The sequence below is a fragment of the Anser brachyrhynchus genome, assembly GCF_964034855.1.
Source record: "Anser brachyrhynchus genome assembly, chromosome: Z".
NCBI classification, from domain to species: Eukaryota; Metazoa; Chordata; class Aves; order Anseriformes; family Anatidae; genus Anser; species Anser brachyrhynchus.
Genome location: NC_137697.1, coordinates 30364295 through 30388550, shown reverse-complemented (window position 1 = coordinate 30388550; position 24256 = coordinate 30364295). Strand labels below are relative to the sequence as shown.

Here is a 24256-nt window from a genome sequence, read left to right as displayed (position 1 = left end):
TGTTAATTGTTTGATAACAGAAAAAAAGACATTTTAGAAATGTAACGGAAGTTGCATAAGCACTTGGTAGAGGAAAAAAGCAGAAAAGTAATTAAAAAAAAAAAAACAGAGAGAAAACAGATACAGAAACAGGGAACAACAGGTAAAAAAGGGTTAAGCTAGAAAAATAATAGTCTATATTTTATTCATACTGAATTTTAAAGAGTTGCAAGAATGAAATATGCACGGGGCCTTCATCTGCACAGAGGAAGAATCAGCAGAGATGGGTACAACAGACAGACAGGTGGACTCTAACAAAGAGCACACAGGTATTCTGCTCTTGACATCCTTTCACCCCACATAATAATCCTCTATTCCTCTATTTCCTCCTATAATAATCCTCCTATTCCTCTCTGTTGGCATTAGCATGAGCACACATAGCAACCTCAGAATCTAAACTCTATTGACTAGAAGGAAAGTGGTTGGCCTGGAACTAGACTGGAGGATGAAGAGGATGGAGATGTCAATTCAAACACTTAGAATAAGATGAGAAGTCAGAATCACTGATGTTGCCTTATTGAATCAGATTTGTTCAATTATTAGAAGGAAGAAAAAAAAGAAAAGAAAAAAAAAGCAACAGAAGAGAAAAGAAGTGGTGTGAATAGAAAGAAAAGCAATGCAGTTAGGAAATTTCAATACATAAAGGTCAATTAGGAAGGCAACACCTCCTCAACATGCAAAAGACAACGCTGATAAATGGCCCAAACTTACAACGGACAGCTGGGAGGTCATATAACCTTATACAACCAGCATATAAGTCACCAAGAGATAGTCATGACATAGTGATATAAAAATTGGTCTTACAAGCTAGGTGTCCACTCACTTGGTATGCACCTGAAAAACTTTTCAAAAATTTGATTCAGCACTGAGCAATAGCTCACTGTTCTAGGAACACAAGCATATGTCAGAAGAAGTTCTGCAAAATAAAATACAGTCTAAACTAATTAAGACAGCCCAGTTACTGTGTTTCTCTCTTACATGAAAAAGTTTTGTTTGCTTTGTTATTTGAATTGGGTGTGTGATTAAACAATGATTGAAAACAACTAAGTGTGTTATCATTATGAAACCCAACAGATGCCTGAGAAAGGCATTATTCCGTTTCACTGAAAATAATCAACCAAAAAGTCAGCTGTACTTTAATACTTTAATTGCGTCAGTGCAAACTTCCTCAAAATCAGAATTGGACATTGTCATCTGAACCTTAAAAATAAAAGCCATGAAGTTACTAAAACTCATGTTTCATGCAATGTTTGTGAATATTAGGAACAAAGTTTACAGACAATACAAATATTAAACAATACCCTATAAATACATATAATTCTTTTCAAGGAAGTTTGAGATCATTCTGATTTTTTTTTCCCCTCTACATTAAAATTTTAGAACACTTCTGATTAACACTTACGCTGAGGTTCAAATTAAACCTTGTCTCAAGAAGAACTGTTTAGTCTCCTCAGCGGGTTGTACAGAAGGGCCCACAGACAGTACTACAATACAAACAGTATCATCTGTACATTGATACTGTAGGCAGACACCAATTACTTATGAAAGAATTGCATTTAATCACAGGCATCAGAGAGCTGGGGGGGGCAGTTTGTTTGTTTTCACTGTAACAAATCAAGCCACTGCATAGACCTTCATAGACAGGACTAGCATAATCTTTGCTAAAAGCTCTCTCAAACCAAATGAAAGCAAACCTCGCTGCAGCAAGTTTGGCAGACTTCCCAATCTTTAGTATACAAGTGGTCATCTTGATTTAAACAACAAAAACAATCATAACAAGCAAAGGAGCAACCCAATTACACTGGGCACAGGCTCAGCAGGACAAATGTAAATGTAGTAGAAACATAAAGAAAGGCCAGTTGGAGGAGAAAAGAAGCAATTTCAGTGAAGCAATTTCATTGAGTTTTTTAGAAAGGTTGCACAGCCACAAATAACGCTTTCATTCAACAATTATCATCTCAAGATCTTAAAAGTGAAATTCAGCACTGATGAATATATTTTCTATTTGTGCTAATTTTCCACCACGTTGATACAATTTAGAAGCATCATAATAAATTAATGCAATTATTTTGGAAACAACAAAAGTGATAGTCACAACCTTTGGATATACGTTTGCTGAGGTGTCTATGCCATTTGCTTTGACTGCTCTCTTCTTCAGGATTTTATGTTTCAAGCATAAAATCAAACAATCCTGATTTTCCTTATGGTCCTTAGCTTCACAAGAATAAAAGATGAGAAAAGAGGAGGGAGAGAACACCAAAAAAAAACACCCCCAAAAATAACAAAACAAAACAAACAAACAAAAAAAAAAAAAAACACCAACAAAAAAGCCCACCTCCTAAAGCTTTCTTCTTAATCCTGTGTGGAAAAGTGAAGAAAGATGGAGAAGAAATCTATCAAGTGTATGCAAGTTGCACAACTTAAAGTCTCATTCTAGACATACTTGACCATATATCTTTGACAGTTAATGTGTCTGGCCTGTGTGACAAATACATCTGCATTCAACAATCCCCTAAAGACACTTCTCAGATCTGAGGAATCACATTATTAGCCTTAAACAAGTTCAAGTATCTTTGTGGACAACATTTTAGACAAGAAATGATCTCTGAAATTGGATTTTAACCTTATAATGGGATCACAATGTTTTCCTTTAGTGAGATGCATTATTCATCACCATCTACAAAAAAAAAATCGTGTATCCTAATTAACACTGTCTTTACATGCACAATTAATAACAGTTTCTTTTCATAGGGTGCTATATCTTTAGAGAGTTAAATTCTTCAGGTCCAAAATTCAGCTGTTTGTTGTACTGCCAAAGACAGAAATCACAATGTGTACTTTTCCAGTGACAGCAGCAAAGAGCAGGTCCTCACAGAAGATACAGTAGTAAAATTAATCCTTGTGTTAACTTTTATCACCCCTTCTCTTCTGAAAAAGTCTCAGAAGGTTTCTCTTGCCACTACAGAAACTGTGCAGCATGAAGGGAGATGCTCAGAAACTACGTCCAAATGACAAAAATTAGTTGAAAAGCAGACTTACCAATTGTAAGTTCTCACTTTCATGAAGACAAGCTGTTTGGAGCTTGGACTTTAGCACTGCAGTGTGAAGCCGATGAGATGCTGTTTTTCTCACTAACATGTCAACTCTGGAACTTGCAAGCTGGTAGACATCCATAAAACTTTTAATCATGGCCTTTAAAAAGTAAAATAAATAATCAGTGCCAGGCAGGATATACTTTAATGCCAAATAGCATATGCCCAAATTCATTACATAAGAGCTAACTTTTATTAATCAAAAAAATCAAACAAAGGTCAGAAGGCAAGCTAAATTTCAGTCTCAGGACAAACATTTAAAAGTCTTAAATGGGTCTTTGTGTTCCTTCTATTATCTTAAATATGAATAGCATTAAAGAAAATTGCTGTGCACCCTAATTAGAAGGTGTTGATGAACTATTTAGAAACATGCCATACTGCACTGAGCAGCTGATATTACTTTTCACTCTCTGTACATGTAAGACAGTGCAAGTTCAATTTCTTTTCACGAAGAATCACTACACTATTTCAGCTTAAAGTTCATATCTTCTACAAAGAATCACTACACAGCTTCAGGTTAATGTTCATACTACCAAAACGACTTGAGTTACTAATCCTCCCACTCCATGTTAAAAAAAAAAAAAAATTAAAATTAATTTGGCAGAAACAAAAGAAAGAGAGTAAACCTACAGACCCCTGAAAGTAAACAATCTGATTACAATATAGCTGGGAAAATATAATTGTTTTCATGTATATAGTAGAAGAATGTCCCAACCGTGTAATATTGATCAGATTGATAATAAAGTTAGCAGCACAAGAGAGTACATATGATTTGGCAGTATTGGTAACTTTATATCTACCCTAAATAGTATAACACTGTTGAGATTATTGGACTTCCTTACAACTGGTTAATCACATTTTATAGGTTACAGTTTTCCCTTCTGAAATGACCTGTAGCAAGTTTCTACTGTACGAACATATTACGGATAATATGAAATTTGTCTTTTGAATGTAATTCTGTGGTATAGGCAAAAATAAACTTGGTACCACAAACAGGCATTCACAAAGATTTTTACTGTTTTCCTTTCTTTGTTTTCAAACACACTACTGCTTTTGAGAATAAAAGTTAATGCAGCTGGAGTCAAACATTTTTTTTCATTGTTAAATGTAGAAAACAGTGGTAAATTAATACCATCATATCTTTTCTCATCAGAAAGAATATCCAAAATATTTTCAATTCTATAGTGCTAGTCCTAGAAGTGGATTGACATAGTTTTATAAATCTGCCTCTGTGAGCTCTGATTCTAATTTTAAGATTATTTCATTTACATTCAACTTCATGAAAATGCTGCAGCCCTTGACAAACAATACCAAACAACAATGTGGATACAACTTACACCTTGTACAAAACTGCATGAGAGCCTTCATATAGCAACTGTCCATACGTTAAAAATCAGATATGATGAAATATCTCCATGGACTGGGCCTGTGATTCATAAGCAAGGATTATACCAATATGTTACAATAAGTTGTGTCTCACAGAAAATAAAATCTTGTGCGCTCCTTTGATTACTTCCCACATGATATTTAAAGGTATCACTAAGTCAGAATGCATAAAGAGGATTCCTTACCATCTTCCTTTCACCCCCACTACCACAAAGTTAGTGAAGCCACTAATCTACATAGATTCACCTTACATTTCCAAAGCCACTATAAGCCCATTCAGTTATCTGAAACAGCAGTATCATTTCCTTCATAGCTGAAATTCAGATATTTATTTTTTTCTCTTGTTTAAAAAGTCCAAAAATCAATGGAATCAATGTAGGGAAAACATATTAATTCTCCAGCTTTTATTTTCAGGTATAGCAAACTTTTTTTTTCTATGACATCTAGATTTTTTTAGCCCAGAACGAAGAAATTTCTAAGTTATTTACAATTCTTTAGCGATGTGCAAAGTAGCATTTATGCACCCTAGGTATGCATTCTTTTCTGTATATTCCAGCGCCCTAGCTGGAAGAAGAAGAGTCAGGGTCAGCTTGGATTTCTCTCACTCAGGGTCAGGTTAGGGAAAACAGTATTTTAGGGTCTTCCGGTGGGTGACGTGAAATCCTTGAGAATGTGTGTGCAGAACAGTTGTTTTAAATGCCACAGGAAGGAAAATACATTGGGTTTTTAGACGTGCCACTGGAAGGCATTCATTTACGTACGATTTTCCATAACTCATGTCAGTCACACATTGAGTCACAAACCTGTTTTCCATAGTAAAAGTTTCACTTACTAGGAAGCTCGATACACATGGAATGGGGATAGAGCCTGGTCACTTACATGTTATAAGATCTATCAAATAATTATTAAACTTGTATCTAAAGGAGTCTAGCAGCTTAATTTAAATTCCTATTTGTGGCTTACAGATAAAAATATATCTGCAGCTCTGGAAATTGTTCAACAACAACAGTATCTGTTAATAGAATTTCAGAGAAGGGCCATCTTGCTCTGCAGAATTCTGCTGCTCTCCTGCTAAGGAGTGCTTTCTTTTGTTAAGTATACATAGCAATAAGGTGTAAGATACTTCAGCAACCCTCCCGATCAGTTTTTATAGCACAAAACTTGACATGCATGCATATCTGCAGGATCTGCATTTAAGCGAGCACTTCCTGTTTTGAATGTATTGGCAATACTGAGACATGCAAACTGGGAACAGAACATCTGAAACAATAAAAATTTGCCTTCCATTACAAATGTAAACATTTTAAAAATATACATCAGAAGATGACTTCTATTCAGAAAAGTCAGATGAAGTGATCCCTGAACATTATAGGAAGCAATATTAATGCAACTCGGACCACTTCAAAAGTTAAAACCTTTTCAGACAGATGAGTAGTGGAGAGAAGACTTAACCAAGGAGGGCACAGTAATCGTGAGGCTGGATAATATTAATTCTAAACATTACTGACTCTAGGTGGGCCTGCCTAAGCAGGAGGGTTAGACCAGATGATCCCTTCCAACCCTAACAGTTCTGTGATTCTGTGATAACAAAGTCATTCTAAGGATGGAACAGAGGATACAAGTTAACAATGGTTAAAGTTACATAAGTTTTTACAATTTTAACAGCAATAATTGTAATGAATTACTCTGCATTAATCAAAGAAAAAGAAGTAGTCAGCTGAACTTGGTTTTTATAGCAACATTTTACTCCACCCAATGTCATGTTATAAAAGACTTCACTATTATATAAAGTTCTACATCATATCTACATACATCTACATCTATACTGAAATAGTAGAAGCAAGTTATAACGGTAGAAGTGTTTTCAGTGTCATAATTGTAGTGCTCCAACACTAAGTCAGGACTTCCTGAAAAAAAGAAGCATGACTTTACCTGGTAACTTACTGCAACTCACAGGATAAAAATGTATTCATAAGGTTGGCATGGAATACCTACAACGCAGACTGGACACACGTACATCCGTGGGCCCTGATGCACCCACGAGTGCTGGGGGAGCTAGCATGTGAGGCCACTCTATAATCTCTGTTCAGTCATGATGATTGGAAGAAATGCCTGAATATTAATGGAAAGCAAATGCCACTCCAGTCTTTAAGAAAGGTAGGAAGGAGGACTGAGAGAACTACAGGATGGTCATCCTTGCCTCAGTCCCTGGGTAGGTGATGGATTAGCTAATCCCGGAAACCATTTCCAGGCACATGAAGGACAAGAAAATCATCAGTAGTAGTCAGCATGAGCTCACCAGGGGGAAGTCATGCTTGACCAACCTGTTAAGTTTCTACAATGAAATGAGAAGCCTGACAGATCAGAGGAGAGCAGTAGATATTGTTTACGTGGACTACAGCAAGTCCTCTGTAAGATCCTCATGTACAAGCTGTTGATGTATGGGCTGGATGGGCAGACAGTGACCTGAAAACTGGCTGAATGACAGAGCCCAGAAGGCAGTGATCAGTGGTGCAAAGTTTACTTGGAAGCCAGTAACTTGAGGCTTACCCCATAGTGAGTCCAGTCCTATTTAACATCTTAATTAATGGTCAGGATGATGAGGAAGAATGTACCCTCAACAATTTATGACACAAAACTTGTAGGATTTTCATATAGATCAGAGGGGCATGCTGCCATCCAGAGGGACCTCAACGGGATGTAATGAGCTGAAATTAACTTCATGATGTCTTAGAGGGAAAAGTGTGAAGTCCTGAATGTGGGGAGGAAAAACCCCATGTACAAATACATATGTATGGGGCCATCCAGCTAGAAAGCAGCTTGGCAGAAAAGGCACTGGTGGCTATGGTAGACAACAAATTGACCATTAGCCAGCAGTGTGGACTTGTGGCAAAGAAGGCTAATAGTGTCCTGGGTTGCATTAGAGAAAGTATTGCCAAGAAGTTGAGGGAAGTAGTCCTTCCCCTACATTCAGCATTGGTAAGGCCACACCTGGAGCACAAAGTCCAGTTTTGCCCCCTTCCAGTACAAGAGAGACATGAACATATCAGAGAGAGTCCAGCAAAGAGCCACAAAGATGACTGAGGGCCTGAAGCACCCTTTCCTCTTATGAGGAAAGGCTCATAGAGCTGGGACTGTTCAGCCTGGAGGACAAAAGGCTCAGGGGAAGTCTCATCAGTGTATGTAAATACCTGAAGGAAGGGTGCAAAGAGGATGGAGCCAGGCTCTTTTCAGTGGTGGTCAGGGACAGAACAAGAGGCAATGGGCACAAAAAGGAAAGCAGAGGTTCTGTCTGAACACCAGGAAATACTTCTTTACTACGCACGTGATTGAGCACAAGAACAAGGTTGCATAGAGAATGTGTGGAGTATCCTTCCTTGGTCAAAAGCCATCTGGACATCTTGGGCAATTGGCTCTTGGTGGCTGTGCTTGACTGGAGTGACTAAATGGCCTCCGGATGTCCCTTCCAACTTCAACCACCATGTGATTCTGTGAGAAAGGATGCTTTTCTCCTGAAATTTTCCTGAAATTTGCAAGAGAGCCAAAGTCCTATTTTCAAGTGTAGTTTTCAATGGACAAGTTACATTAAGCCTCAGTACATCTAAGGAACTTTTTTGTTGTTGTTTAAGACAGCATCCTAGTCTAGAAATCCCAATAAATACTTTATCTATCTTTGAACTGAATCAGAAAATTTTGAAAAATAGAAGAAAGTGATATTCCCTGAGTAAAGGAACAAAGTATTTTAAATTTCAAATCCTGATTAGTTAGGAAATGGAACTCTGAATATTTTGAACATTTTGTACTTTGTCCTTTTGCCTGACTCCCCAGCCTGTTAAGACAAGATAAGAGCATTGCAAAACCATATGCATAGCCACCTACTGGTGCTCCATTCTCTGAAGATAGGCAGATAAGCATGTAATTAGATAAAAAAAAAAAAACAAACGTGAAATTTAACAAAAATTAAACATGTTTTAAGTGAAATTAACAGATGATGTTTATTTCAAAGCAGGTGTAAGAAGAAGAAGGTTCTTATGACCTGTTCATAGATGTCTCATCTTTAATACGAAGGTACTCACAGGGCTACAAAGATGGTGAAGGGCCTCGAGGGGAAGACGTACGAGGAGTGGCTGAGGTCACTTGGCCTGTTCAGCCTGGAGAAGAGGAGGCTGAGGGGAGACCTCATCGTGGTCTACAGCTTCCTCACAAGGGGGAGTGGAGGGGCAGGTGCCGATCTCTTCTCTTTCATGACCCGAGGGAATGGTGTCAAGCTGTAACAGGGGAGGGTCAAGTTGGATATCAGAAAAAGGTTCTTCACCAAGAGGGTGGTCAGGCACTGGAACAGGCTCCCCAAGGGAAGTCGTCAAATCACCAAGTCTGTCGGAGTTTAAGAAATGTTTGGACTGTGCTCTTTGGACTCAGTCATATGGCCTGAAATTTTGTGTAGACTTGTGTGGAGCCAGGAGTTGGACTCAATCATCCTTGTGGGTCCCTTCCAACTCAGGATATTCTATGATTCTATGATTCATACATACTTCTGGCTCATGCTACAGGTTGGTGAAGCTGACAAACTTGGGTTGAGAGTGCAAACGAGACAAATTAATTTAATGTTGTTCATACACTACAAACTAGGGAACCGCAGGGCAAAATTGCAAAATTTAAGCTGTGCTTTCTTTCTTCCAATTAATCTTAAAAAGGATTGAGAACACTTAACATTAGAGATAGTCCTCCAGAAGACTCCCCCCAAACCAAAAAAAAATTAAAATAAAATAAAAATCAATATACTGTTTACTTTTGAATAACTTATAATTTCCTTGTGCTGTACACTACTTCTAGAAGAACAAATTTTAAGGCGCACAGTGTTTTACAATGCTTTAAAACAGCTTTTGCATGTACGAATTTATCAGACTGGAAGACTCCAATCTTCAGGAATACTTTATTTAACATAAAAATGGCATTGTACTAACTAGTACACAACAATCTTTAAGAAACATGATACATGAAATGAGAAGAAAATTCAGCTTTTTTTAAAAAAAATTAATTTGAAACTTGTAGGTTACTCGAACTTCAGTTATCGGTTCAGTCATAATAGAAATATGTTACAGGAAATATACAGATCAGCATATGCAAATTAGCAGATCTCTCATCAAAGTTTTAATGTTTATTATACATTATAAAAATAGTATTTTTTTATTCCAAATTAAAGCACCATGCATGTTATCTTCCTTACCCTCAGTACTTCTCTAATGAGAATGAACACAGTTCGAAACAAACCATTTTTATGTGAATTATGAATTCTAAATAATTGCAAGTGAAAGTATGCATTCAAGGTTTTAGACTATTCTGAAGTTACCCAGTGATTAAGAACCAATTTCTATGTTTTAACTTCCATATAGTATGATTGACACAGGATCTTTCTGGGCTTGCTGTTATCCCAGAACTGCATCTCCTTTTTAGAGGGAATAAAGCTAAAGGAGACCTGGTGTGAAATGATGCTTACAAAAAGGTATCAGACTAACAGCCTGACAATGTAAGCATTTCATTTGTAACATCACATACAGCAGCCAGAATAACAAAATCATCTCCTTTACACAATGTGCTTTAAAACAAAAAGTATTAAAAAAGTCAAAATTAACATTTGCCTGTTAGGTTCTCCCTTCAGGAAATTCTTCAACTAGAAAGAATATTAGTAGGTAGTAAATTTACCTAAGGGCAACATATACAAAAAGATGAAAAAGAACAAGAGAAGGAATAATGAATGGGCTTCAGAAGAATGAAAGATTAACTTCAGTATAACAAGTTGTTTAGATGACAATCTGAAAAGACTGAGAATTCTATTTAGGGTACAGAATTTGGGTGAAGTACAGTGCAGGCAAAGGCAACTGGTGTGAAAATAAAACTCCACAGATTGAAGTTCTATATGTTTAATAGATAACCTATACAATGCCTGTTATTACTGCCTTGCTTCAAACTGACATAAAAAAGATTAGTTTAAAATGTTCACAAATTAAAACATACTCCAATTAATTTTCATTCTCAGAAGCAAGACTTCAGATTATTATAGATGTAGGTTATCTATATTTGGGGAAAAAGGATTAAAATTCACTTCCCCCATATATTTTAGCATTTGAAATCCCATTCTGTCTGCCCTGACCCATAGTCCAAAATGTCTAGTGGCAACATCAGTGGAGGATGTAAATAGAGCAGCTTTTCAGGCATCAGGAAAAAAACTCAAGGGAAACAGCATTCAGCAAAATTGCACTTTTGCAGCTGTTTGGCACTTCTTTAATGATCTATTCTCCTTGTATCTCATTTCGACACTAAACTTTTTGTTGGGTTCCATTCGAGCGTGGCATGCACAATTTAAATGTGCCAAAAAGCAGGTCAGTTCTGTTACAACTTTTTTTTTTTTTCCCAACCCAACATGATTCAGTGCCACACACGGGGCCTAACTTTATCCCCTTCGCTTCAATAACAATTACTTTACCCCGAAGTTCTCAGAGGATAGCCCAAGGGAATGAAGCTCTAAATAAAAGGCAAGATTCTCTACAAGAGGTAATGACATGACTTCCTACCAGAAAATTGAAAAGGGAGCTTTGAAATAGAGACTGAAAGGAAAGTACTTCTACTGGAAACCACAGTGGATGGGCATAACAACAATTGCCAAGGAAATTATTACAAAGTATACAAGTTTCAAAAATAACATTGATTTGGAAACTGACAGATTAAGACCATCAAGCAATGTGTTTGTTGGTACAATCACATAGAAAGAATCCTGATAATTTTACAGCAAAGAAGGTATCTGTACACTTTACTACTCAGTAATGGACCGTGCAAGCAAATTACCACTTCACAGGATTAAGAAAACGCAGATTTTTATAGGCTGACAATACTTACACGCAAAATACCATTCTCACTGTCTGTTGCACAAAGCCAAGCATACCTGCATGAAAGATATAAAGGAAAAACAATTGCTGCCCCGAAGAATGCACTGTTTAAGCTACAGCTAAAGGGATATGCTACCAATATATTATACCCCTACTCAAACTGCTGATACAAAAAGAATGTTTTAGTCTGTCAGGAGGGAAAATAATTTTCAAGAAAATGGTTTTGGCAAGAAAGAAATGAAAAGTGAAAGAATTTCTACACTGGTACATTTCTTTCAGCTTTCTCTTGCCACATATATTCTAGGCAGGGAATAAAGAGGGAAAGTTAGTCACTGAAAATAATAAACTCTAAGTGTGAGAATGTCCCCAGAATGAGCACAACATTCCACTAAGACGAACTAAACAGCAGCAGTTGTATTTTATTCTACTAAACAGTAGCAGTTTTATTCAAAAACCTACAGTGTCCTATCAAGCATTCAGTATTAAGGTAACACGAGATTAAAACATCATCAAAATTCATGTAAATGTCAAGTGCAGGTAGAAGCTGCTTGTAACTGGATCATGTTGCTTTTGGTCTATTGGAGTGACAACTTGCAACCAGAAGATGTAAAAAAGTTGAAGCACAGAATTCTATTTTTACAACAAAGTCTAAAGAAACAGAATCAATAAAGATAAGCTTATTCCTTCTGATTTTTATGGCACTCCTACATACCAGTAGGACATCTGGTATGCCCCCCCCAAAAAAAAAAACAGTGCTTTTTTTTCTAAATAAAAATTACCCAAACAGTAAGTCATAACTGTATAAAATCTAATGGATTAATTGTATTTGTATGTGTATGAGAAAAGTTTAAGGCAGGGAGAGAAGCACACATGAGGTTATTATCAGGAAAATCTGAAACAACCTCACATTGAATGTGAGTACTAGATCTGAATAACTTTTTTTCTTCTGAAATGCTGTGCACAAACTATCTAAACAAAGCAACTAACTCAAAGACTATTTGTCAACATACTACTAAAAATAAATTTACTGAAAATTAAAATACAGTTCCATCATTGGCTTTAAAAGGTACTCCATTAATTATTTAAGACCAATTTCAATTACTTTTAGTAAAGAAAATGCTCTGTGGGCAAATAGACGCTATTGAGACTTCTAATATATTTTTTTAGGACTCATGAAAAAATATCAATTTAGTTTTAACCCCTGTAGAAAAGGTCTGTTGCTGACTCCAACAAATGAATATTATCATCCTCCAAAAGGTAGGTTCAGTATAGAGATTTCCTTAAATATTTTGACTAGAGCTATGAAGGGATATAGATTATTCCTTTCTGGCCACAGGAAGCAGCTTGTCAACCACAGAATATCCCAAGTTGGAAGGGATATAGATCATCTAGTCTAACCCCTAGTTTTAGGTTAAAACATCTTCAAACTGAATTAAGATAAAAAATAAAATAAAATAAAATATGCAATCAGAGGGAAATCTGTCCACCTCGTATTTTCCATGCAAAAAGATGGAGATAATCTATGCTGTAGTTACCATTTGTTAGGAGTGACAAAGGTCCATTCCAGCAGATTGAGTGGATATGAGAACTGCTATTATGTGGTTCATATATAAACAACCATTACTATGTCTATATTCATATCAGGTTGTAGGTGAATGCCCTGATCTAATGGAACCCAGGAACTAGAATGCTACAAAGTTTTGTGATATAGTCACTTCATTTCCCCTGCTTTTTTATGAAGTGCTCATGGTAGTACTGTGTTCTAATTCAACAAAAATATTTCATCCTACTTAATGCAATGTTTTCTGATTTTGTCAGGAAGCCTGAAAGTATACTTGTTACCCTGAATAGCAAACCAATCTTTCACTTCTGTCTCTCACCCCAAAATCAGTTATGTGCATAAATTCATTATGCCAGCATACAAAAAAGCACCACTCAGTCTCAGACATACCAAGTAATGATGAAGCAATGATCTAGAAAAACTTAACTGCAGTCTTCAGATAAATGAACAAACTCTAATGCCCATAGCCACATACAGAATGGACAAGTGTTCTCCATTCATTCTGTCTAAACTCAGTGATATCACTAATCTGCTTCATACCAAATTTTGTATTAAAACAAAACAAAACAAAAAAACATAGGGATGGCTAGGTCTTCACTCAGACTTGATTTCAAGACTTGATTCCTGATTTACACCATGAAAATGTTTTATTAGAAACTGCAGGGACAATGTCTCTTGTCGCAAAACCTGAATTGTCAAAGGAAATTGTATGAGCACAGGGTCTACTACTGACCTTCACAATGAACAAACACATTAGCATTCTTTGTTCCAAAACAGAAGTTGGAAAATACAGACAACATCTGACAAATGTGGTACTGACACCAAGGTTGATCATTGGCTATCCTTAAGCTTAGTATGAAATAAATATTTTCCTCCCAAGCCTTGCTTTTAACCATCATAGTCTGAAGAAGAATGGATAAAATAGTCCTCGTCATCTCTGAATGTCTAGTTCTACCAACAATGTATGCATAGCTGAAGAAAACCCTTGTCAAGAAAAAATCTGTTTGCCTACCTTTATGGTATTGGTCATATAGAAGATGGATTACCTCAACTCTGAAGGGTAAATCTCAATCAACACGTGATAAAAACTTGTGGATGAGTAAGACACCACTATACACGAGTCTGGTTTTAAGTCCCTTCTCTGCAAGAGGTCAGCAAGCTAAGTGAGAAAGTTGCTCACTTGTAACAGCTTTAAAGACGAAGACAAGAGACAACTCTTCCGTTGGCAAAGCTCCAGTTGTCCTCACTCAGACAAACAATTTAAAGACTTGTTCTCTGATGAGCTTTTTTAGATAAAACTTCAGAAGACACTGATTTTCTGATTTGTCTTCAGCAAATGCACCAAGTGATTTTGTATTATATGGAAAAATATCATCAGATTGCAGAATAGAATTTAAATAATTAGGTTGGGAGTCTGGCAAATAAGGTCCATTCCCTTGTCTGGCCAATAGTCAACAACTGGATCCAACTCCTTAGAAGCATAAGAGGAGAAGATACAGTGACATTTTGAACTGTGTCTATAAAGCTGGATGTTTATAGGAACACTGAAAGGAGAAGACGAAGGAGGATTGTCCTTGGTGAGATTAATTTGTCTAGACAGCATAAAGTATTAATTAACAGTTGGATGAGAATTAAAATACCCTAGGACAAAGTGTTAAAATACACTAGAGCAAAGTCTTATAACTAGATGGAGAAAGTCCTTTTTATGTCACTCTTTCACCAGATTTGGTAATGACTGCAGGCACTGCAGCTTCATGCATTTGTGTGGTGACCTTAAAGGAAGATCAATCAGAGGGACTACTTCTAACCCACAGGTTTCAGGCTGTCATAACTTATAAACACTGTAGAGGACAGCATTTTCCAAACTACCTTTCACGTTAATTATTTCAGAAGCACACTTCTTCCTTAGTCATTTTTCAGAACTTTACAACTACAGATTTATGAGCTACTATGCTTATGCATGTCAGTAACATAGAGAAATCACTTCCGCTACTTACCAAATGTAGAAACTATTAAATATTTTTAGTGTTTTTCACCTTCTTGTAATTTGGAAATCATGAAAAAAATAACTGCTGATGGAGTGGGAGAGAAAGGTAGGATCACAGAATCATATAATGGCTTGGGTTGGAAGGGACCTTAAAGATCATCTAACTCCAGCCCTCCTGACGTAGGCAGGGATGCCACCCACTAGATCAGGTTGGCCAAAGCCCCATTCAGCGTGGCCTTGAGCCCCTCCAGGGATGGGGCATCCACAGCTTCTCTGGGCAACCCGTTCCAGGGCCTTACTTGCCTTACAGTGAAGAATTTCCTCCTAATGTCTGATCTAAGTCTATCCTCTTTTAGTTTAAGACCATTTCCCCTTGTCCTGTTATCTCTCCAAGTAAAAAGTCCTTCTCCACCTTTTTTATAAGACCCCTTTAAGTATTGAAAGGCTGAAATGAGGTCTCCCCAGAGCCTTCTCTTCTCCAGGCTGAATAGCCCCAATTCTCTCAGCCTTTCGTCATACAAGAGGTCCTCCAGCCCTCTCATCATCTTTGTAGCCCTCCTCTGGACTTGCTCTAACAGATCCACATATTTCTTGTGCTGGGGGCCCTACACCTGGATGCAGCACTCCAGGTGGGGCCTCACAAGGACAGAGCAGAGGGGGACAATCCCCTCCCTCCACCTGTTGGCCACACCTCTGTTGATGCAGCCCAGGACGCAGTTGGCCTTCTGGGATGCAAGCACTCACCACTGGCTCACGTCGAGCTTTTTGTCTACTAGAATCCCCAAGTCATTCTCTGCAGGGCTGCTCTCAGTGACTTCTTCCCCCAGTCTGTGCTCTTGTCTGGGGTTGTCCCAACCCAGGTGCAGCACCTTGCACTTGGGCTTGTTGAACCTCATGTGATTCAGATGGTTCCACTTCTCCAGCCTGTCCAGGTCCCTTTGGATGGCATCCCTTCCTTCTGTTGTATCAACTACTCCACTCAGCTTGGTGTCATCTGCAAACTTGCTGAGGGTGCACTCAAATCCATCATCTATGTCACTGAAGATATTGAAAAGCACCAGTCCCAAGACAGACCCCTGAGGGACACTGCTTGTCACCAGCCTCCACCTGGACATAGAACCATTGACCACTAATCTCTGGGGGCAGCCATTGAGCCAATTCCTTATCCACTGGATGGTCCACTCTTCAAAGCCATATCTTTCCAATATAGAGATTAGGATGTCATGCAGAACCATGTCAAAGGCCTTACAAAAGTCCAAGAAGATAACATCAGTCTGTCTTCCCTTGTCGACTGATGCAGTCACTCCACCATAGAAGGCCACCAGACTGTCAGGCACAATTTGCCCTTGGTGAAGCCATGCTGGCTGTCCTGGATCACCTCCTTGTCCTGAGTGTGCCTTGACATTGTCTCCAGGAGGATCTGTTCCGTGATCTTCCCAGGCACAGAAGTGAGGCTCACTAGTCTGTAGTTCCTCAGGTCTTCCTTTCTTCCCTTTTTAAAAAGGGGAGTGATGTTTCCCTTTTTCCAGTCACTGGGGACTTTGCCTGACTGCCATGATTTTTCAAATATGATGGAGAAAGGCTTGGCAACTACATCAGTCAGTTCCCTCAGGGCCCTGAGATAAATGTCATCAAGACCCATCGGCTTGTAGTTGTTGTGTCAGGCCCAGCTCCTGCCTAGAAGTTTGGGGACTCAAAGAGTTGTGGGAAGCTTAACCACCAGTGAAGACTGAGGCAAAGAAGTTGTTCAGCTGTCTGCCTTCTCCACATCTGTTGTTACCAGTTCACCATCTTCATTTGTCAGAGGCAGTACGCTCTCATTAGTCTTTCTTTTGCAGCCAATGTACCTCTAGAACCCCTTCTTGTTATTCTTTGCGTCCCTCACCATGTTTAGTTCTGTCAGTGCCTTGGCTTTCCTGATCCCTTCCCTGCACATCTGGATAGCATTTCTGTATCCTTCCCAGGGCACATGGCCCTGTTTCCACCATCTGTGCATTTCCTTCTTTTGACTAAGTTTGACCAGCAGGTCCTTGTTCAACCATGCTGGTTTCCTACCATCTCTGCTTGATTTATTACATATGGGAATACAGAGCTCATGTTCTCCAAGGAAAATATCCTTAAAGAGTTTCCAGATCTGATCAGATCCTCTGTCCCTAAGGACTGTGTCCCATGGGAACTCATCCACTAGTTCTCTGAACAGCTGGGAGTTGGCTCTTCTGAAGTTCAGGGTTCTGACTTTACTCTTAGCCAGGCCCATATCCCTCAAGACCACAAACTCAACCAGGGCATGGTCACTGCAACCCAGGCTTCCTCCAATCTTAACCTCTTTAATGAGCTCTTCTGCACTGGTGAGCAAACCAGTTCCAGTAACTCTTCTTCTCTGGTTGGTTTGTCTTATACCTGGACAAGGACGTTGTTCTCAGTGCACTCCAGGAGTCTTCTGGATTGCTTACTGCCTGCCACATGGCTTTCCCAGAAAACGTATGGGTGGTTGAAGTCCCCCAGGAGGATGAGAACCTGTGAGCACAATGTTTCTTGTAGTTGGAGCAAGAAGGCCTCATCCACAGGCTCCCCTTGGTCGGGTGACCTGTAGTAAACCCCAACCACAAGGTGTCCTTTGTTGGTCTGATCCTTGATTTTTACCCACAGGCTCTCAACCTGCTCTGGGCTGTTTTTTAGAGGATAATATGACAGATGATGCCAAAGCACAGGTACTATAAAGAAGATGAACTGGGAATAATTATGCACTCTTTCTTTTAATACAAGAATGAGAAACCATTTGCAAAACAAACATAAAATATTTTTTCAGAAAGTACATAATTAATACGTTAGTCCTTTCCACAAGTCATATGAATGCTTAACTTTACATGGATTCAAAAAGCAATGGAACAATAAATGGAGAAGAAGAAGAAAAAACAAAAACATTGAAGGCCATTGAATACAGAAGCATGACCTTTGTTTCAGGAGGTCCTTGAACTAAAATGTTGGAGAATGGGAGAGATTTTGGAGACATTGTTGTCCTGTTTCTTATACTTTTCCTTTGTTTACCCCTGTCTAACCAGTTTATAAGCAGGAACAACCAGATTTACTGTTATTCTATGTGCCCTCTAGGCGTTAAATGTTTACTCAGTCCCACTACCTATTTCCCAAAGGACTAAAATCTGCAGCAAGTCTCACACAGAATAAATGCAGAACAAATCAAGCATCCAGAGTAGTGACCTTTGCCAACGTACAGACAAACATCACATTTTGACATGTAGAAGACTCACTGCTCAGAATCCACTCTCATGGTCTTTGCAAGCAGTTGTAAAAACTTCAGAATTTAAACTTCAACTTGTAACCTTTATCTTTGCACAATATTAAATTTATTTTTAAAAGGGGATGATTGCTTTGAGAATGGGAATCTGGCTGGAAAGAAACTCTGGCACTGTAGACAGTAGCAAGGGCATCATGCTTTGCTCTCTAATCTTTACCTTTAGTGTTATCTGTCATGATCAGGAAGAGGAGGACACACTAATGGGTATATGTCCCATTCTAACATAATCTGCCTCTGAACAGAAAGAACTCCAAACTAAATTATAGTCTTCAAGCACTAAGTGGGCACTGAGAGTTTGCCCCACAGATGGAGTGGGCGACTGATTTCTCCTCATCTTTATTTTAGAACCGTATTTTGTCAAAACTGATTATGATGTGGATGCCATTCAAAGGACTTTGAATATGAGTTCTATCAAAGTTCCAGGACAATAAATAAATGGTGGTCTTTCCATGGATATTATCTTTTCAGAAGCCATGAAACACTCAGTCCTTTTCAGGTGAACTTGCCAACATGCAAGCTGTGTATCCCTATTATTCAGGTTTACAAAACAGTTCTCTACTCATCCTTCCATTAATTTAGCACTCTCCAGTCCTCTCCCTTTTCTCTCTAGCCCTTAATTTCTTACCACCATTTTGCTTCTGTGGAAGAGACCATGACAAGCTAAGGGTTAAAGAAGATTACAATAAAATTGGGTGCTGCAGTGGACAGCATTCAATAAAAATGAGTGCCCTGTTTCAGACGATTTTGTCTTAGAACGCTTACAGCAATAGTACTTACCAATTTTAAAAAATGAACACTTTTAACAGTCTAATGAAAGCATTGGACTTTGTGACCTTAGGATTCTAACAGTACCTATCACTAGACCATCAACCAATTCAGCAAGTGAAAAATCAGGACAATAGTTTCAAAGTACTTCATTAGCATTGCTGCAAGATAAGTACATAAAAGAGAAAACTCACTGGTAACAAGATATGTGAATTTATGAGACAAAGTTTATTAATACATATATATATACATTGGTTATATGTATTTATTATATATATAGGCAATGAATTAATGACAAATTGGTAGAATTTGGGGTAAAAAAAAAAAAAAGTTAACTTTTAATCCTTTTAAAACTTGTCCTCTTGGAATTTCACTTGAGTGGTATACCACTTAGGATGTTATCCCGGCCTATTTCTTAAATATAGGACAATTGTGAAATTAACACAAGACCTATTTTTTTATACCTAGTTTTATATTCTGAAAGGTTTACTGTGTTTTTCTTAATCCTTAAGTTGCATATTCATTGCTATATTTTCCTCTAACTGCTGTCACTTATATTGTCATGCAGAAGGGCAAATCAGGGTCAGTTTATGTAAGCGGCATCAATCTGAAAAACTTCATCAGTCTTTATTTCAAGGCATTATGCAAAGAAAACTGACATTAAGAGAGCCTTAACTGACAGCAAATGAAATCAATCAGCAAATCACTAAGCCATAATAAACTCGCTCAAGTTGTAGATAACCCTTCCTTTTCCAGGTCTTCAACTACAAGGCCCACCAAATGCAGTATCTGGGCAGAAATGTCTCCCTTGATGCCGATACAAAATTCTTGCACTAATATAGTGTATTATTTATTTTTTTTTTCTCTGTAAGTGATCAGTAAGAATAACAAATGTTTGGGGAGATGCTTTGTAATGACGGAATACTAAGCAGTTAAGTGAAAAACGAGTAAACAAAAGATTTAGCATTTAAGAGTGTTTTTTTTTTTACTTTAAATGTAATTAATATAAAATGTTTTGACTCTGTTCTTGCTACTAAGATATTTCTGTAATTAACTTTGTTTTATTAAATCCTATTGTATAGGCTCACTTGCCTAGCACTTGTTAGTTTTTGAAATTAAAACAACCAGCATGAAAAGTAAGGCTCCAGACAATTCCTAATCTTTCATGATATTCACTTCATGAATTCCTTTTGCAACCCACATGATTATTGGCAGTTTAACAGCTGTGCTTCTGAATGGGCTTATCTGTGTTACAACAGCATACAATGCAGACAATATCAAACAATACAGTCACATCCAAGCTATGGAGTGGCTATCTGATACAATGACTCCTTTTCCTAAGATCCTGCACAGAGATAACCTCATGAGTACCTGAGAAAAAATGTCAAACAAACAAGGTGCTGTGATAACTATTTGTTATTTTCTGTTATTGGACAATGCCTTTTTTTTTTTTTTTTTGTAATTACAGCATTTAGGAGATTGCAGTCATTGACTGAGGCAGCTTTGGATACATATTGAGATCATCATGTCTACTGAGTGAACTTCCTTACATATCAGCACAGGTTTCATCTTAACAGATTACCCACATACCACAATTAGAAATGTATGAAAAATTCTAAGTGGACAAAGGCAGATATTTACACAACTGCTTGAAAGGGTCAAAAAAGAAATTTCTCCATTAAGAGAGGTTAAATGATTATACACTAACTTTGGCATTCAAGATAATCAGCATCAGATCTCGACTGTAAGTTTTTACAAAATTAATAATGCTTACAAAAAAGGCTGGATAAAAGTTAGTGCATTCAAAGGCATAAAGATACAGCTTTCAGTATTTGATTAATTGATGATTACAGATACTGACTTTGATATTTACTGTCCCTAAGTGTCAAAGACTTAACAGCACTGGGGTGTAATCAATGTATCAGCTACTACAAAGCCTTCTAACAAGGGTTCTTCATTTAGTCCCTAGCTGTTTATTAGAATGAAGTAAGGCAAGGTGAGAAACAAAAAAGTGAAAGTTGGCTGAGAAAGTGACGGAAAGAGGCTAATGATAAGGACGGGGGCAACTGGGGAAAGGAGAGAGAGTAACAGAATGCCCATTGAGGACAGGGAGCAAAAAACAGCTAGAAGAAATGATGTGAAAAGAAGAGTAAATTGGGAACACAATCAGCAGAAAGAAAAAGTGATGTGAAACTCAAACCATAAGTCAGATTTCCAGCATCACTGATGCTTTGAAGATGCTTCACCTATTTATGTTATATGTTGTGTTGGGCAAATGTACATTATTGTTATGTTTCATTAACAAATGTGCAACAAATGTAGTAATCTAAACAGTAACAAATACAGTCTTCTAACTCCTCAGATTTTCAAGGCTGCATTATTTAATAAGGTTATTATCAAAACCAGCCTTTCCCAAAGAGAAGCTTCTACCATTGCCGTCACAGAAACATCCTGGAACAACTCAGGGGAGATTTTGGGCACCTGTGGTTATGTTACACTAATGAGAAACCTTGTAAGGTGGTTTATCCTTGTGCCAGAAGCAACCTCTCTTGTAATGGAGAGGAATATAAATTCCTCTCTTGGAATTTGGATCCAAGGAGCATACAATTCATTTGAATACCACAGAATACAATGCAGGATTCTCATAATATCAGACCATCACCAGCAGCACCTAAATAATCCAAAAAGGTTTATGTATAGTCTATAAAGAGTGCTTTCTGCCAGGTCAGGTGCATGAATACATCCAAAATACATAACTGTGCAGTCAAATATACATGCTCACAAGGAATACTGTCTTTAAAGGAGTTATAGTTACAATAACTTATGCTAAAATGGCTTCTAAATACTTATAGTCACAATGCAACCTATCTGGAGACACGACTCCAGATAACAGCTGAACACATTCAAGGAGATGCTAGAATTCTTCATGTTAAATCTCTTCAATCTGGTCATTCAGATTTTATTTAGATGTTAATTATTGCTCCTTAAGCATTGCATCAACTTTATTTTTAGTACAATGGAATTTGCAAAAGATCAGAGTTGCAGAAGGTGTAATTCCACTCTCATGAGTTTAGTGCACTTATTTATAAGCATTTCAACTCATGGTGCAAGTACAAAGTATCATGATATTAATAAATAATCTTTTTTTTTCTTTAAACAATATATTAGAAGGCAGGCTGGTGGTCAGTCCAGAAGCAGCACATTTTGACAGTAGGTAGGAAATTAGTTCTTTTGGAGAGGAGAAGAAAAGAGGAGGAGGGCAGCCCAGGTTCTGTTGACAGCGTATGTTGAACTCCAGGAGAACGAAGACACAGTTTTACCCAGTAATAAGCTGAGCAGTCAGATTCCAGAAGAGGCACCATTCTGGCCTCTGTAATAAAATGGATAGTTCCTTCTACGGGTGAAATGGAGGAAATAAAAAGAAAGCAATAGAAGTGTTTGCATGTTACGTGCATGCATATATAAATACACTACCTTCAAGATTCCGTCGAAAAGGTTTCTCCTCTTCAAGATATTAAAACAAAACAAAAAGGCTCCAAAACAAGATTTACAAAATCTTTACAAGATTTACAAGTACACAATTTAAAATACTAGCAACTTAGTTTTCAAGCCACTCCACAATTAATTCATGTCATTAAGTCCTCATACCAGAGCTAGATGTAATGTTTGAAAGATTTGGCCTATGCAGATGATGAAATCTGATGATAGAATTATGACACCTTTGAAATCACTTGCTTCCTCAATTTGGAAAGAAATTTTTAGTTGACAAGCAAACACGGGAATGGAAGTGTTTTTTATTTTGAGAAAAAACACCAGCAGAACTATGTATTATCTTTTAAGTTCTAAACTCTTATGCAAAAATCTAACATTAATGAACAAGTGAAAATGCATACAAATTAAGACACGCCTTAAACTTTAAACTACATTTATGTTTGCCTGATTAATTAGAAGACCTACAACACCATCAGATAACACATGTCAACATCACATTTGAATATATAATTTACATAAAATAAATGGTAGGAACCTATGCTTCATAAATTTATAATTATGTGTTAACAGTAATGATAGGTCAGTACTTGACTACATTACTACCACCACTATAAGCTGTAATGTTATTACTGCAGTTTTCATTTCAAATTACCTCAAAACACCAGAAAAACCAAAAGAAGTATATGTAAATCCCCAGGTGGACTTCCTAAACCTGTATGAGCAGACTAACACACACTGAAAACAGAGGGAGAACAAGACAGGGAGGGAAAAGGAGGAACCCAAAAGAGTGAGAGGGGCAGAGCAGGGACAGAGAGCAGAACAGAGGGATAGCAAACAAGACAGAGTGAGGGAGACAGAGACGGAACGGTCAAAACAGGCACAGAGTGGAGAGGCAAGCGAAGAATCTGAGACACAGCAACAGGCAGAAACGGAGGAAGGGAGAGAAGGAAAGAGAAGAAGGGAGGCAGCAAGCATGTGCATGCAGCAAAGAGCGTGCATGCAGCAGAGAGCACACATGGCAGAGAGAGAGTACGCGTGCAGCAGAGAACGTGCACACACAGTGAAAGAGGCAGAGACACAAAAGAGAGGGAGACAAAGAGAGAGAGGCAGGCAGTCAGAGCACAAGAAAACTTTTCTGTCTCGAACACACCTGGAGGAGAGAAAGCAAACCACAAGTATATAGTAACTATTTCAAAATTAAGGGAGAGCTTAGTAATGAAAAATAAATATATTTACTCAAATCACTCATAGCCCAGGTTTATAACGAAGTACAATTTTATTAAAATGCAGATTTCCTACAGCCAGATCGTCATTCTCACACCCCAGGTAAAGGGCAGCACATAAAGCAATGTTTTCTCCTAAGACATATAAAAGCTGACAAATACAGACATAGGTATGTGCATCCCTTCTATACAAGAAGCCTACCAATAGTCTTGTCCTCACATCCCCTTTGCTTTGCACCACATAAATACACCAAGTAGGCAAATTCTCATTAATTTCACTGACAAAACTCACATATTTTGGAGTCTCTAATTCATATAATTCCTGCAAAACAGCAACATAAGTTCATCTCTGAACGTCAACTCTGTTCTAAAACAACACCTAGAACCTGTATCATGTCTTTTAGCAACCAAATATTAGAGGAGGAGGAAGGCCCTCCCCGTGCCAAATATTGACCAAAAGCAAACAACCACAAATTAAAAGGGCCAATTAATAAAATGTGCAAATGGAGAC

The 24256-nt window shown here is 37.7% G+C and overlaps 1 protein-coding gene across 6 annotated transcripts in view; it reads right to left on the bottom strand.

The window, feature by feature from the left end:
• The window catches only part of CCDC171 (coiled-coil domain containing 171), a 171735-nt gene that overhangs the window by 22093 nt on the left and 125386 nt on the right, over window positions 1-24256 (bottom strand). Inside the window, exons 25-26 of one of the 6 annotated variants that reach the window (XM_080573871.1) lie at window positions 11412-11457; window positions 3079-3231 (exon numbers count right to left, since the gene is read on the bottom strand). The exons of 1 other annotated variant lie outside the window; for it this stretch is intronic. In XM_080573871.1, the coding sequence (XP_080429997.1) occupies window positions 3079-3231; window positions 11412-11457 (199 nt within the window). Of the gene's footprint in view, window positions 1-3078; window positions 3232-4502; window positions 4558-11411; window positions 11458-11477; window positions 22401-24256 lie in introns of those variants that run through there. 4 more of the 6 variants (XM_080573876.1, XM_080573873.1, XM_080573872.1 and 1 more) reach the window with 4 other exon arrangements.